Source organism: Sphaeroforma arctica, assembly GCF_001186125.1.
Source record: "Sphaeroforma arctica JP610 unplaced genomic scaffold supercont1.917, whole genome shotgun sequence".
Classification (NCBI taxonomy): domain Eukaryota; class Ichthyosporea; order Ichthyophonida; genus Sphaeroforma; species Sphaeroforma arctica.
This window is the reverse complement of record NW_014039641.1, coordinates 8,539-24,618: the sequence shown is the minus strand read 5'-3', so window position 1 is coordinate 24,618 and position 16,080 is coordinate 8,539. Positions and strand designations below refer to the sequence as shown.

General features: G+C 44.6%; 5 protein-coding genes across 5 annotated transcripts; 1 reads left to right on the top strand and 4 right to left on the bottom strand.

Annotated features, from left to right (window-relative positions):
* Positions 1-1,521: 1,521 nt before the first annotated feature.
* SARC_09253 (hypothetical protein) lies at positions 1,522-2,455 on the bottom strand (the record flags this gene model as incomplete). The annotated part of the gene is made up of 2 exons (XM_014296744.1): positions 1,522-1,991; positions 2,176-2,455. 2 exons carry the CDS (start codon positions 2,453-2,455, stop codon positions 1,522-1,524), a joined length of 750 nt encoding a protein of 249 aa, XP_014152219.1.
* Positions 2,456-2,542: 87 nt separating this feature from the next.
* SARC_09252 (hypothetical protein) lies at positions 2,543-3,429 on the bottom strand (the record flags this gene model as incomplete). Its single annotated transcript, XM_014296743.1, has 2 exons — positions 2,543-2,721; positions 3,207-3,429. 2 exons carry the CDS (start codon positions 3,427-3,429, stop codon positions 2,543-2,545), a joined length of 402 nt encoding a protein of 133 aa, XP_014152218.1.
* A 7,532-nt stretch (positions 3,430-10,961) lies between these two features.
* SARC_09251 (hypothetical protein) lies at positions 10,962-11,240 on the top strand (the record flags this gene model as incomplete). Its single annotated transcript, XM_014296742.1, has 1 exon — positions 10,962-11,240. One exon carries the CDS (start codon positions 10,962-10,964, stop codon positions 11,238-11,240), a length of 279 nt encoding a protein of 92 aa, XP_014152217.1.
* Positions 11,241-12,181: 941 nt separating this feature from the next.
* On the bottom strand, positions 12,182-13,058 carry SARC_09250 (hypothetical protein; the record flags this gene model as incomplete). The annotated part of the gene is made up of 2 exons (XM_014296741.1): positions 12,182-12,588; positions 12,899-13,058. 2 exons carry the CDS (start codon positions 13,056-13,058, stop codon positions 12,182-12,184), a joined length of 567 nt encoding a protein of 188 aa, XP_014152216.1.
* A 1,938-nt stretch (positions 13,059-14,996) lies between these two features.
* Positions 14,997-15,584, bottom strand: SARC_09249 (hypothetical protein; the record flags this gene model as incomplete). Its single annotated transcript, XM_014296740.1, has 1 exon — positions 14,997-15,584. A coding segment is annotated over exon 1 (447 nt), but the record flags the coding sequence as incomplete, so codon positions are not given.
* Between the last annotated feature and the right edge of the window lie 496 nt (positions 15,585-16,080).

Below are 16,080 nucleotides of genomic sequence, written 5' to 3'. Positions count from 1 at the left end.
AGCAAAAATATTCACAGATTGATTTTGTTGTATCAGGTTTCCCTATAGGGCTGCTTCAGCCGTATTCATTCTCTTTGAGCTCAAGGGTTGCACCCAACCGACAGGGAAAGGTGCCGGGGCTTCACCCTTACGTGGTATACGGACGAACATACCTGTTCCAATCCCTATATTCGAGGCATCACAGATCATGTGCAAGTAATGACTTGGATAGGGGGTTACCCGCATGTTGCAGCCTTGGATAGAGTCTTGGACTAGGGTGTATGCTGCATGACATGCAGCAGTATAGACGAAGTTGACATTCTTAGAAGTCAAGTCAGTTAAGGGGGCCAGCATAGTTGCAAGATTTGGTATGTATTGTGACCACCAGTTCAAAGTGGCACAAACCTTGTGGACTTCCTCCTTATTTTGGGGCGGAGGCATTGATACAATGGCCTTTAAGTGATCTTCCGAGATCGTGGTATAGTTGTGGATTGTATCACGACCATAATATTGTTTGATAGAGTCACGGAGTAACATCAGATGGCATTTTGAGGGTCGCAAGCGTACTCCTGCAGTCTTGGCGATGCGTGCGTAGCGCAACAGATCATGCCATTGTCGATTTATTGCATCTCGTCCCCAATGGGACATTGCCCCGTCGTCAACGAAATGCTTGAGGGCCTCCCTTAAGGAAGCAAAGATCTTGTCAACAGCTGCCTGGAGTTCAAAAGTCATCATCTTAACACCGAAGACACCGTATATAGGGCGGAATACATCACCAGTCGAAGTCATCCATGTCAGGTATTCCCATACTGTTTGTCGTATTTAAGTTGGTTGAAACTACATGCCATTTATATGCACCTCTAGTCCCCAGATATGGTTGTGGTTATTCTCATCATAACGTATATCGTTATATGCATCCTTGAGTTCTTGGACTTGCTCCGGAGTTTTGTGAATAATCTTAGCAACTCGGTGAACGCCATCCCAATTATATTGTTCAAGGCCTTCTGGTTTGTCAGCAGACCTACGATGGAATTACATAATTGCCGCTGCGTCTTGGGCTGCAGGTATGAGGACACCCATGTAAGGGTTCTGGATAAATTTCTTGGTCGGAGAATAAGTTTAGGATTTATTCTCGTGTGGATTTTCCTGGACCTTAAATCCAAAAGTAGGAGGCGACGTTGAACAATCCCAATGAGTAATTAATAGGTTAGTGTGCTGGGCACAGAAACTCAAAAGAAAGTCACAGTTCATAGGAATTTCATTTTCACATAAATGGAAGAGATCTTCTTTCGTTTCGAAGTAAGTTTTGTAGTTCTTTGAGTCATAGACTTGCATCAAAACAGTAGTTTTGCACTGTTGTGTCGGTGGTGCTAAAGTACAACCACCGAATGTATTCATGAACACGGGATCGATATCCTCAACGGCCAAACACCCATCTATTGCGAACTGTTTATTAACAAGATTCGGCATAGCACCATCATCAGCATAGCATAAGGCTGGGGTGGACGAAAAGTAGGCCTCCACTATCGGCCCGTCAGATCTTCAATCGTCAACCTGAAGGATGCCGGCAAAGCGGTCATTGGGGCAGTTGGCGATTAAGTGGCCAGGCTGCAAGCTGTTGTAACATACATCTTCACCATTTGGGCCTTTGCCCGGTGTAGCGATATTTGTGGGGGGGGTGCGAGAGCGCGAATGGCGTCGGCCACGAGAACTGGAACGGTCACGTTCCTCAGTAATAGCTGGGATAACGGTCTGAGAAAGGCTCATGCTCTGACGTCCACCATTGCGTGTGGCAGGTTTGTCACGAGCCTGTCGATCACGAGATTTTTCATGGTTATCCGATCGGCGGTCACGTCTGTCATAGTTGCGATCACGTTCACGATCCCGTTCGCGATCTCGGCGGAGAGGGCGGTTATTGTTGTAGTTACGGTTCCCATTTCGGCCATTGTGGTCGCGATTGTTGTCGTTTTCTTTTGTGGCGTGGTGGTTCGGGTACTTCCGTGCGTAAGATTCTTCAAGGACAGCACACGCAATCTGGAAACCCGCATACGTGTGCAGGTGATAAAAGGCACACTTCGTAATGCCCAAGTAGTCCTCAATAATGGTGGATCATGTCGTAGGACATGGTTAAGGCGATCCATGTAGAAGGGATCGTTGGCCATAAGCAATAGCAAGAGTGGATGGACCGTTTGTCACCCTTAGTACCCTTCTTGAAGAAGCATTTGGTCGGTAACAAAGTCATTAACTTGTGGGAGCAGCGGAGGAGTTCGGCACCATGCTTTTGTGTTACGGTCCCGATGATAAAGCTGCTGTGGGGCCCAGGCGTGGAGGGATCTATCCCACTAAAAGCCATCTTCCCAATTGATGACTTCGCCACGAGAATTGTAGACATCTCCTTGGGTACGATAAACCCACTTCTGGCGACTGGTAGAGAAGCGGAAGTGGCCCTCAGGGCGAGCCGGGACGACTCCATCATCGTTGTCAGACATCGAATTGATGTACTTTTCTTCATCATCAGTGTGTTGGTGATCAGATGTCTGATCATCACGATTCTTTGAGGATTTCAACGCTCTTCTTCGTGGTCCTCTTTGGACTCTTCTTCAAGAGTAAGTTGGTCCGTGTTAGGATCAGGTTTCTCAGTTTTCAGCCTTCTACTTCTTGGCTTCAGCAGGGCCTTTCGTGCCTCCTGCAAATCCTTCTCAGCCTGGCGGGCTTTCTTGCGTAGCAGATCGGCACGTAACTCTAATTTAGTTCGGTGTTTAGGACGTTCGGCAGTAAAGCCATTAGCCCAAAGGGGAACTCGACCACCGTTGGTGTGTGGTTTTAGGAGCTCAACACGATAGCAGCCCGCACCATAGAAACGCGCCAATGGCGCTGGTCCAAACCTTCCCCTACTGTTATGCCGCACGAACCTTCTATGTCTACGACTTCAACATATAACCCACAAACTCAAAGTTCAAAGAACTCCTTGTTGTCTGTGCCCTTGGCGCCAGCTTCGAAACACAACCTAGATGATGATGGCCAATTAATAGACACTACTGTGCCACAGGAAGGAAACCAACCTACCATAAATGGACTTAATTCTATTAAGGCACTCGACTCGACGAAAACGACCACAACACAAGGAAATTTAGTCAATTTCCATGTGTCCTCAAGGGCATTAGTCCCTTATGTTCCACCGACTATTACCGAACCAGATGGATACCCACTGTTAAACTATCAAACACCTCGGGTTCCACCAGTCGAACCCTCGTGTTTATCTCCCTTGCCGCCAACCTGTGCCAAGGACATGTTGCCACTACCGGCACCTTTGGGGTATACACTGCCGCCATCCGACTCTGTGAGACCATACACTGTATCTAATACACCAACTGGCGATGCACCGCTTACAACAACACGAATGGTGACAACAGTTATTCCGGCGGTGCCCCCTCCGTCTTCCCAGACCATGGGTTTGGACGAAGTGATAACTCTATTATCTAAGAAACAATACACGGTCCACGGACGAATATTTCAACCAGAAACTGTCCTGGAATGTATATGGGCTACACACCACGACTGAGGTCACCTCCGCCCGAGGCGCTTACGACGAGCCCTACAGGAGGAATTGAATTGGACGTTTGATGAAACATTTCTCTTGCGTTTGATAATAGCTTGCCCTGGTTGTTTCATTGAAGGTGCTTTATCGGGCCCAGTAATGGGAGTCTACACGGGGGAAATTCTTTGGTGCAAAGACAGCAGATGATACATTGAACATCCTTAAACATCAACCTGAGCAATGGGTGGCAACACACGAATATGTGGCTGATAGGGATGGCTCTTTTATGGCAGAGACATTTGGTAACTGGTGCAACTGATGACCATCGCCATAACGGCATTGTGTATGAAGTGGATGTGAGAAAATTTGGGATCTACATGCATGGAAATTTGCTAGAGACTACAACTCAAGTGTTCACACAGTTACCCATGTCTCACCATTTACCCTGGTTACGAACCGGCAATACCATCACAGTGCTCGTAAGCACTTGGAGACTATCTTAAACAAGGATCTACCTGATGATGCGCAGCCGATTGAGCTGATTTCGCCTCCAACCCAGAGGGACTTGGAAGTATGGGAGAGAAACCGTATGGCCTAGGTCTCTCAAGCCACACAAGCAAACAAGCATCGATATGATGCCCCGATGATCGTGGTAGGACGCAAAGTTATGTATAAACTAAAACAGAACCTGTTCTAAGCTAGAACGCTTTGGGGTAGCCCTGTTATAGTGAAGAAATTGGATGCCCCAGTGATGCATATAGTCGAGGATATTGCAACGGATAAGGTCTACCGATTCCACCGATCAAAGCTGAAGGCTTATACAGAACCTGTGGGTATACCCACTCCGGCGGTGCGCGGTACTCCTGGGAATTCTGTCTTTACTGGTTGGCTATTTTACACTAGCCCTTTTAAAGATGCTTCTGAACTCGAACAGGCAGAAATTACTCTTCGGCTATCTTGTTCGCATATAAATCAAATGTCTTCTTAAAGAATTATTTTGGCTTAGCTAAGACTAAGACACATACTATAAGTGACACTGCTTTTACAGCTGATGATCTTAGATTTCTACGAGACAACTTGAGTGATCACCAATTTGGACGCGTCGAGTCGGGTGCAGATTTTGCATACCGGTTGGCTACGAGTTCGGAATACCGAGCTACCCAGCTACTTGACTGGCGTGACAAGTATATGGCTACTTAACATGAACCTTGACTGCTACCAATCCTGTTCGGGCTACTTATGCCCCACGTGCAAATACGTTGCTACTGCGTAGAACGCATGGGGGGTTGTAAAACCCGAGGGCTATAAATCATCACACGAAAGTAAAACCGTCGGAGAGACCACTTGGCGGTCTGCGCGCCAAATATCTAAGCGCCAACCACAACGATGTAAATGCGCCAGGAACTGTATAAATACTGTTGGTCCGTTGATTGCAGACTTCACTTTACTAGTGTGAAGTTTGCAATCAACACAAGTTAAATAAACTTAGCTTGCTTCCCTTTTCCCTCTTTCGTGTGTCCGAACCTCGTAGGCTTTACATCTGTGAATATTCAAATTAAATGTTTTTATATTCTATACCGTTCTTTTCATATTAAAAATAGATTGTCAATTTGTTATATTTGTGTCAACAGTCCAACCCGAGCGCGTACAGCAAAATAAAACAAAACAAAACAATTAGAAGGCTGAAGTGCTGAACTGAATATTATATAATTATATATAATAGCAGCTCTGGCGAAGTAGAATAGTTCATTTTAACAATGTATTCCTAGTAAAACATGACGGACGAGGTACAAGTTATCAAGTCGACGGCCACACGCCAACGGCCGATCGAACAAATGAGTGACAAAGATGTAGGATGCAGTCAAGATACAAAAAGCGGCACAGATATGTTGGTGGTTCCAACATGAAATGTTTTAGATGCGGAAGGAGATGAGCTGCATTCATTTGAGGAATTCCTCAATCTCCCAAGCGGTCAGAGTGTATCAAGTGTACCTTCGCATTTTTTAATAGACATACCGGGTGTGGCAATACCGGATGTGGTCCAATCTACAAGTGGGTATGGTGTACCACGGGCACATAAAAAGAAGACCCGAGTATGGGTGCTGTGTCTTCTCGCCGATATAGCGGTAATACTGATTTTTCTACCGATCGTAATTGGCTCGACGACTAATGGCGACACCTTAGTCGCGTCCAATGTTGTATATATAGCAGACACGGCATACCTCTCACTTTCACTTTTGATTACGCTCTCTGTATGCGCGTTCGTCTTCGCCTACAGTGGGCAATGGGAAGTGGCTCCCAGAACACCATGGTTCATTTGTCATATGTTATTATGCTCTGGATTGAGTGTACTGGCTAATCTCCTAAGTTACCAGGGCTTCTACTATTGCAGTAATGCCGTGATTACCGGCCCCACGTGCTATTCCACGATAGCCACTATATCGCAAATGTTCTATTTTGGGGTAGTGTCCGCGGTGGTACTGCGTGTGCGCAGAGTCTACGACGGATACGTTCAACATAATCTCCGACCGAAATATTGGCCAGGTCTATTGCGTCATACAGTGATGATTATAATCGGGGTTATACCCAGTTACACTGCCAACGTACACGCCCAACAAAATAGGGTGTACAACTGGAGATTTAACAGCACAGATTTTGGAAAAACGATGATTATGACTTGCTTTCCATATCTCTTTTTGGACTACTGGTACAACGTACAAGTACTGGTGCTGGTCATGTTGGTACTCGCAGTCAATTTGGTCTTACAATACGCAACAACCAGGGTAATGACGTTATACTACTTCAAGCAGTTCATGTACCCTTGTGTCGTGTGTGTGGTACTAATCGAAGCCTTCAGACTTGCAGCTGTTCATGCTCTGGGAAGTAAACTGAGACGCCAATGGCTGTTAGCGTGCGATGTGGGGGACTAATAGTACAGTGCTAGTGTATTTAAAGTATGGTGCATTCGAATGAATCTATTTATGATCTCACCCTCAGTTATATACTGATAGTGTTTGTACTAGTGTTCAACCACTTGGGTTGGCCAGGGTAAAAACTCATATGATTAGTATGAGAAACCTTATGCAGAACACTACAGCACTCGGATATATTTTCTAGAAAAAATATATGTCATATTCTCTGTTACTACACTCAGTCTCGGACCTCGGTTCTCGGCTAGCTGGCCCGTATCCTATAGATATAGTCTCAAATTACTCTTACGTTCTCTCGGGCTGACCCACCGATTCTTATATTAATTTGAGACCAAGTCCCAAATTACTCTCGGGCTGACGAGGTAAAACGTTATTATCGTATATAGAAATGCGTCTACTACTGTAGTCTCTCAATGGCTGACCAACATCGGGCTAGGCGGTGTGGGCCACATTTATCTGGAGAACACAAGAGAAAGCATGGACTTTATATTGTCGAACCCAATTCTCCTCGAAAAAAAAATACATTTCATGTCTAAAGAGTATTGCTTTGTGGACTCAGTGGCTTTCCTAGTGCAAATGAGGAGATCGAAGCCCGAGTGGATATTGGCATCTCGATTGTTCAGGTACATTTTGCAGGTTCAGACACCGCTCTGCACATCAATGTTTTGGCTAGTGTTCGAGAAAGAGTGGCGAGTAACTGGGATGCTAAGAATATAGGTTTAGAAGTCCCTCCCGACATGATGGATGCTCTCAATGGTGCCGAAAGCTTTGTTGAGAGTATGTTGTATGGGCACAAGAACGCGCTGTTCAAGGAGCCAGAGACTATCGTATATTGGCAAAAGATAATTGCACTGGAAAGAGCCTGAGTGTTGCCAACGATCGCTGTTGATGCCACAAAAACCCTTGCTGTGCAGAATGACAATTGGAAATCGTTGAATGTGAATCACACGGAGGAAGAAGTGGCAGTACTGGGCCTTCGTTTGAGACATGAGAGCTTGCAGTTAAGGATGTCGGCACAAAGTCGCTGGGATTACCAAAAGTCTAAAGTCATGATATTGTCCCAGCAACTGTTTACGTACACGGGGGTCTTTTGGACAGTTTTCACTGTAATCAGCGTACTGTTTATCATCGACAGGTATACCTTGAACCTATTGCCTCGCCAAGGATTTACATCCCCTGGTTTTCCTATGCATTCGTATGATGCAATGAGCATTCCAGTGGGACCCGGGGGTGCCTACTTCTACCACTGGATGGCTCGATTCAGTGGACGCTTCACAATGGTAGCCATGAACGGGTTGTTCTTCGTAGCTATGCACACATTCAATAGACATGGATGGTGGGTTGAACGGAGGCGCATACACATCATACTGGGAATGACAATTTCAGTCATCACGATGGTTCATATCTGGTGTATCTTCACACCGTACTTATTCGACCAGTACGCAGCCGTAGTCAGAACCGGTAACTTTGTCGGACTATTTTCGGAAAACAAACCAGAAGGATTTATAGGGGTAGATGTAGAAAACCGGACGATCATGTTGCAGCGTGATGATATGTGGCGCTTGTGCCTTATGACAATCATTCTAGGAGTACTCATCCCGTACTGCTATTACAACTTTGACGAGAACTATCGGGTCGTGATCCGCGTGCACCAGTTTATTGCGATTATGTACTTCATAGACAGTACGGCGTCACAGTCATCCTCACACCTGGATCTACAACATACCGGTGGCTGTCCTGTTCGTTATCGATCGGATCATGCAAGGATATGTAAAGTTTCAGTATGTTTTTGCAGAGGATACACAAATAGAATATATCGGAAGCCAATACTTCAGCTGCACATTCCATTCAAAATACTCGGATGACGACTTCGAGTATCAGATTCAACTGCCAAATACCACAGGCGAGCGTGTGCATCCTTTTACCATGTTTGATCGCATGGACAAGAAAATAATGCTAGTCATAGTACACAATGTTCGTCGATCTCAAACGAGAATAATGCGTGAGATGATCATGAAAGAGGGTATGATGGTATGGCGAGGCTTCAAATTTGGATTCACACTGCCCACGGATAAACCTATTACTCTCATCGGCGGAGGCAGTGCATTGGCATTTATCATAAATTTTCTCAAGACCCTTCGGAACATCAATCAGGTATACTACAGTACTGGTCAAATCGAACTGTATACATGGGCTCAGAAACATTTACCCCAAAACGACAGTCGCATCAACATACGGTGCAGTAAGTTGCATGGCAGATTCGACTACGCGCGATCAATTCCAGACACCACTATAGATTACTGTCAAGGCAACAAGGCGCTCAAGAGGGTTGTGTGCAAGCACGTTATCTTAGGCTGTTCCAAAAAGGTATTTGTTTCTGCTAGAAATTTTCAAATTTTAAGCAGGAGGCAGGACTCTAATGTCTCAAGTCTATACTTGAGGGGAGGGGGAGGGGGGGGGGTGGTCATATGTATTATTTATGGGGGGGGGGGTTAGGCCGATTGTTTTTAAAATAAAGCCGCCAAAATTGCGCAGTCTTTTTGACCGTTTTTAATATTATGAGATACTTTCGGTTTGGGAATATGTACGTGCGACTGTGCTTCAGTATAGATAGATCAGCTTATATAATAGATATCTCGTACACACACGCATACACACACTCGTTTATTTGGTATCGCAGCCTTTTTACGAAGATGGAAGCGGTACTGGATTTGAACATGGAGGCTTATTTACTTGGCCGACTGTTGGTAAATAACCAACCTCGTGGGGTAGCCATCAAGAGGTTCAGCTGACTGATTCCGTAGAAAGCCTGTTCAATATGTACAATACGGAAGCTAATCTAGTATGCAGTGACTTCGAGGTATACGGATATAAACATGGCTTCCTTCCGAACAAACCCACCCAGGCAGATCGTATGGCTTTACGTCGTTCTTGTCCACCGAGCATGACAGTGGACGTATTCCTGAATCAATTCAAACAACGTGCATTGAATTTGATTGTGTGACTATAGAGGTGGCACCGTTATCAGTAGAAGATACGACATCTAAAAAGAAGTCACAAGATCATTTTCTGGGTGTGCTGATGAAATCAAACAGTACCTTCCTACCTCCATATAGCACTGAAAATTATAGCGTGAACAAGTATCAAAATATAGTAATTGATTATTTACGATCAAAGGAGGTTGGATTAGTGCGGCAGAGCTACCCAGGAGATCCAACGATTAAGAACATAGCTTATGTTCTCAACTGTATTGTGATAGAACATTGGAATCCATGTATAGTATAGTTTATCCTTCTCTCTAGTGAGAGCTTATATATGTATTTCTTTTACATGTGCATATGGAGTTTACACGCAAGTATAATGTGATCTTATTATAAGACCTAAGAATACAAGTGTCAGTTCTGGTATGACACTGCTGACAGAGCATTATTATGACACGTCTGACATCTGTCATTTTCGTATGACAGTTTCCTATGTACCGAATTGTTATAGTGTCCGAAATAGTGATGACAGTGTTGATTTTGGCTTGACCTCCCATAAAACCAAAAGTGTTGACACATATTGAGGACATAATTTGATATAATGTGCAGGTTAGAAGACGGATACAGTGCCGTGACGGATACCGTGCTGGTTCTCCCTAAGATTGTGTCCGTAGACTGCAGGTGTGATTTTGGCACGGTAGTCAGGATTATGTGGGTATGACGGGAATGAATGGGACGTGGGGTATTCTTTGTAAGTATGTCAGCGATATTGTCAAAAGAAGAGACGTACATGGTATCGATAACACCTTGAGCTTGAAGATCACGAACATGGTGAATGCGGATGTCTACATGGTTAAGATGTTTATTGGGTTTTTTCATATCAACCACTTGGGGTGGCCAGGGTAAAAACTCATATGATCAGTATGAGAAACCTTATGCAGAACACTTTAGCACTCGGATATATTTTCCAGAAATAATTATATCATATTCTTTGTTACTACACTCAGTCTCGGACTTCGGCTCTCGGCTAGCCGGTGGCCCGTGTCCTATAAATAGAACAATCTGAGAAGAAGTCTCAAATTACTCTTACGTTCTCTCGGGCTGACCCACCTATACTTATATTAATTTGAGAACAAATCCCAAATTACTCTCGGGCTGACGAAGTAAAGCGTTATCAACGTATATAGAAATACGTCTTCTACTGTAGTCTCTCCTACATGCTTAAGATGTTTGTTGGTGTCGATGTCAGTAATGTCATGAATAGCGGACTTGTTGTCACAGTATAGAGGTGTGAGAGTAGAAGGTGGGAAACCGAGTTCGCTGAGAAGATTGTGGACAACTTGGATTTGTTAGCTGGCCTCGGAGGCAGCGTAGTATTCAGTCTCAGTGGTACTGGTAGTGACTGTGTCTTTTGGATTTCCAAGATACGGGGACACCATTAATGCGAAGGAGAAAACCAGTAGTCGAACGACGAGTATCAAGATATGCATTGTAATTGGTATCGACGTATGCGTCAAGAATTGGAGGGCCTGAATGAGAACGCTATGTAAGGCCAAGATCACTAGTACCTTTAAGATAACGAAGGATGCGTTGTGCCACGGTCCAATGTGTGCGCGAAGGATTGGCCATGTAGCGCGCAAGATTGTTGAGGGGAAAACTAATGTCAGGGCGTGTGAGCACGGACAAGCATTGGAGGGTACCAACGAGCTTACGATAGGCACAGTCGAAGCGGGAGCCGTCGTTAGTACCGATGATGTCTTGAGTAGCAGGGGTAGGGGCGACATGGGCGTCGAGAAGGGCAGAAGTTGTTAGAGCTTTGCATATGTAGTTGTCTTGAACTAAACAGGAACCAGTGAGGTCTCCCCATTTCCTTACAGCTGAATTCGTGGGTAATGAGGCGCATGTAGATGGGTTCATCAAGATCATATAAATAAACAGTGTCGACATCCATTTCATCGAACCAGCCTTGAGAAGCCGCGACGGCAAGAACAGTACGGAGTGTGTCATGAGAGCACGTGGGGGCATATGTTTCGTCGCAATTGATGCATTGGGTTCGGGGAAAAACACGGGCGCACAAGTGAGCTTTGTACTTGTCAACAAATAATACCTTCAATCATTATTACTTTAAATACCCACTTGCTAGAAACTATAAAAGCTTTGTCAGGGACAGCATCGGGCTGTAGCAAGTCATGTGTGCCGGATTGGGCAAGACTTGCTAATTCACGCTCAATAGCAGCGCGTCACAGATCGGCATTGGGACCACGGAGTGCTCGGTGTAAGTGGGTGAGATTAGATAGCAGCGCATGCGGTAGAGATTTCGTGAGCGGTGTCGTCATAGAGTTGTTGGTCTGCGGAAGAAAGGGCAGGGTTGTGAGGTGGAATGGGAGTTAGTTGCCGCATGGGAGATGATGGTAGGGAAAGAAGAACGGGGCGAGCTGATGATTGGCCAAGACGTGATATGGAACAACGGAGTCATTTGTCAGCTTTGGCATATTGTCGACGACGTTTGAAAAGTGTGAGGATATTGGCATATTTATGTTTGAGAAGCATCTCTTTTGGGGAGGTGATGAGAGGCAAGGAAGGATCGAGAGACTCATAACGAGCAATATCCAGAGGAGAAACTGATTGGCCAATGCGTTCAAGGTCGGCTGCCCAGTGTACATCAGAGCGGCGGGAGGGTGATGAACCATTGCCAGAAACGAGAGAAATGGTATTTGGCCGTGGGTATTATAAGAGTGCATCTGGCGGGCGCGTTAGCGGGTCATTCTCATGTTGTTGGGTAAGGTAAGCGCATTAAGTGGGCCACTGTTTGTACGGAGTGACAACAGGAGACTGCGGAGGGTGCGGGTAGATGGGTTGAGGACAATATGTGTTTGCAGATCGGTATTGACAGTATCTTCCAGGGTTGTAGGAGGCGGTGTGGTGGAAGCGCCGGTGGAGTGGCGTGGCCTGGGAGAGTGGTGGATGGCGGTCATGTCAGAAGAAGAAGGAGTTTGTGTGAAATCGCTGCAGATGTCGACGTCATTTTCGACGAAATCACTGACACCGGTGTCATCCTCCCCTGAATCACTATGAACGTGATCACTATCCTCCCCTGAATCACTGTGCATGTGGTGGGAATCCTCCCCTGAAGCACTGAGGATACCAGCGGTATCCTCCCCTGAATTGGCGGGTTTGGGGGTGGGGGGGGTCAAAGTTGGTGGTGGTGTCGGAGGTGGTGGGAGTGTGTAAGTGAAAGACTCAGGTGGGAGAACAGGAGTGGCGGGGGTAGTGGCAGTGGGGGAAATGGAAAGTGTGGGGGTGGTGGAGGTAGAGCAAGCGGTAGCAACTTGTCAAAGTGTAGGAACATCTTCAGGTGGGGTGTGGAATTGAGAAAGAGGAGTATTATCAACAGTAGTCTACATGGGAAAGACTCGATCATTGTTCTTTTGATATATGAGCCTTGTAAAGGGAGTTCAGAAGAGATTTACTGATGGAGTAGTACTTGAAGAGTGCTGACTGGGATGTCGTGTGAGCGAAGATTGAATTCGGGAAGCATGGAATGAATGCTTGCGCGGTGAGAATTGGCTTCGTTAAGAGAGCCGTAGGGAGGACAGCCAGGCCAGTTAGTGTCGCGAATTTCACGGGCATCGTTGAGTGTAACAAACTCAAGAGGAGGAGTGAGGACTTCAACTGAAAGTGGCATCGTGATGTGTGCTATATGTGATACCGTGAGTGTGGTACCAGCAGATGCGTGTGGCTGTGTGGTAGCTGAATGCGGGGCTGTATGAAATATAGCAAAATAAAGATACTATGAAGGTATGGTAGACGTGATGTTTACCAAAGGCCCATAACCTGTTAGAACATTTGAATCCATGTATAGTATAGTTTATTATTCTCTTTAGTGAGAGCTTAAACATGTATTCTTTTACATGTGCATAAGGAGTTCATACGTAAGTCTTATTATAAGACACATTGTATCATACATACTTGCCATTTTTGAAATAAATAATATTATCCTTAGGAATATAAGTGTCAGTTCTGGTATGGCACTGTTGACAGAGCATTATTAAGACACGTCTGACATCTGACATTTTTGTATGGCAGTTTCCTATGTACCGAATTATTATTGTGTCCAAAATAGTGATGACAGTGTTGATTTTGGCTTGACATATTGATGGTCACCAGGATAAGTTTAGCAAGAAGAATGGTGTCGATCCAATACCGGAACCTTACTTACATGCGAAACAGGGATACTCGCAGTTAGGGGAAAGGCTTGGGTGGAGGTTAGATCAGATCTTCTTGCGCTACTACGTTCGCTCAATAAGTATGAGGTGTACCTTCAAAAGCAACTCGAAAAAGTGACCAAGAATCATGCATAGATGGAGCCGGTTCGTAGCTGGGAGAATGGGGTACAGTTGAAGACAATTCCGATGAATCAGAATATTTCGCGTACGTACATTGAAATGATGATGCAATTAAAAATTTGCAGCCTTACACGCCGATAGATGTATCTACATATGCACCTATAATGCCACAGCACCGACCAGGATACTATGAGCACTTGAGCACTTCAGTGGATATGATGTATTCTAAAAATCATGGCAATAATATACCAGCTCAATACGTGGCATTCAGACTGCCAGAGAATGAAAGTGACCATTACGGAAGCCAAAACATGTTTGGCAACGAAAGCATGCTTTAAAAAGCTGGAGATTTTCAGAAGTCGAGAGCTCCGACGCAATACGAGAAAATTGGCACCAGCGTGTGTAGAACAAAGTAGGGAGTATATAAATGTATTATACCAGTGCATCACTGGAGATACTACAGAACTCAAGAATCAGACGGCTGTATAAAACGATCTTAATCGAGCTTATAGAGGAGGTGTCGATGAATTTGATCTGCCGAAGATTGTTGTAGACAATAATCGTGCACGTCGTGGCAAATTTGTGGAGTTTTAAGAGGCAGCCAAGATACGTCTCCACAATCAAGCCAGCGTCAGCGAACGTCGACACGGTGATGCACTCCACATGACTGAAATAGTATCCATAAGGGATTTAAAGGACCAGGTCGAAGGAGATATGTGTGCGCAACACAAAATTAAATATCCAGATGGGAAGACACCGTTCAAAGCACCGATTCCTTCCCTAAAATGGATACGACTGCTATTTGTGCTATCCAATCCATTCACAGATACAGCAGTCAAGTATACAGGCTTACTGGGCGTCAAATTTGCACTTTAAACTCGGCAATATTCTAAGGTGAGTACAATATTACTATACTACTTTATACACACACACATATATATATATATATATATATACATATATATTATATATACATATATATAATATATCGAGTATATGTGCGTGCATATATATATGTACATAAAGTATGGGTGTGTGCATAGATATATACATTAAGTGTGAGTGTACATAGATATATGAATATATACATACATATAGTATGAGTGCTATAGACATATGTGTAAATATATATACATCGAGTATGTGTGTGTGCACTTATATATGTACATAAAGTATGGGTGTGTGCATAGATATATAGGGTCAGTCGTTTGACTGAACTCATAGTCGCACATCTGCTCGATACCGCTTTTGTAGTCGGTGCCATTCTATCATTCTTCTCCGTCCATTCAGCAATTTTCTCAGATGCTATGGGCTGCACACCGTCGATTACTGAGTTACCTGAGTTTATGATCTTCCATTGCCAGTTTAAAAACTCTAGTGCACTGGATTGTGCTGTCTTATTTGTGTTTTTACTTGCGCCGGACCATGTAGCGACTATAATGTTGTAGCGTGTATGATCTACTATGTTTTGTGATTGCACACCCTTCGATCTTCCTTTCTGGCGAGCAGGCAAAGGGGTGCGGTATGTCAAATGAAACTTACCAGTATTTCGGTCGACAAACCCGCCACTATGTATGATATTTACAGTCTGTGTCGCAGGGGCTGTGGTGCCCGAGAAGTACACTAGCCTAAAGAACACTAAATCGAGTCCATTATCACAGGATGTCATAGTCCAACCGTTCCTATTTGCAGAATTATCTATGTAACTAGCAGCTATATCGGCAAGCAATTTGTACTCTTTGTGAGCAGAGAGCACTCGTCCGCCCGCCAATGAGTTTAAATATTTTTATAATATTTATCTCCCCCTGTGATCTACCTAGCCCTTGCGTTGCTTGTTTAGCTTTAACAGCTATGTATGTATGTGAATACAACACCACGATGTTTGTTTTCTATATTGAGAGGTTTGCATGTAGTGTTTTTATGATGTGATTGTTCTGTAGTGGTCGTGTTCTGTTTGGTTGCTGTCCCATTCGTACCCCCTACATTCGGTACTTTTCAACATTCGATGCATGCACATCAATACTTGAATCTGATTTCGAACACGTACACATGTCCATAGTCTGATTAGTACTATTAATGGTGATGGCTTTGCATGTAGTGTCTTTATGATGTGATCACAGTTCCCACGGCGTAGTCAAGAAAGTTCCCATGACGTAGTCAAGAAAGTTCCCACCGTGCAGTCAAAAAGTTCCCACGGCGTAGTCAAGAAATTTCCCACGGTGTAGTCAAGAAATTTCCCACGGCGTAGTCAGGAAAGTTCTCACGGCGTAGTCAAAAAGTTCCCACGGGGTAGTCAAGAAAGTTCC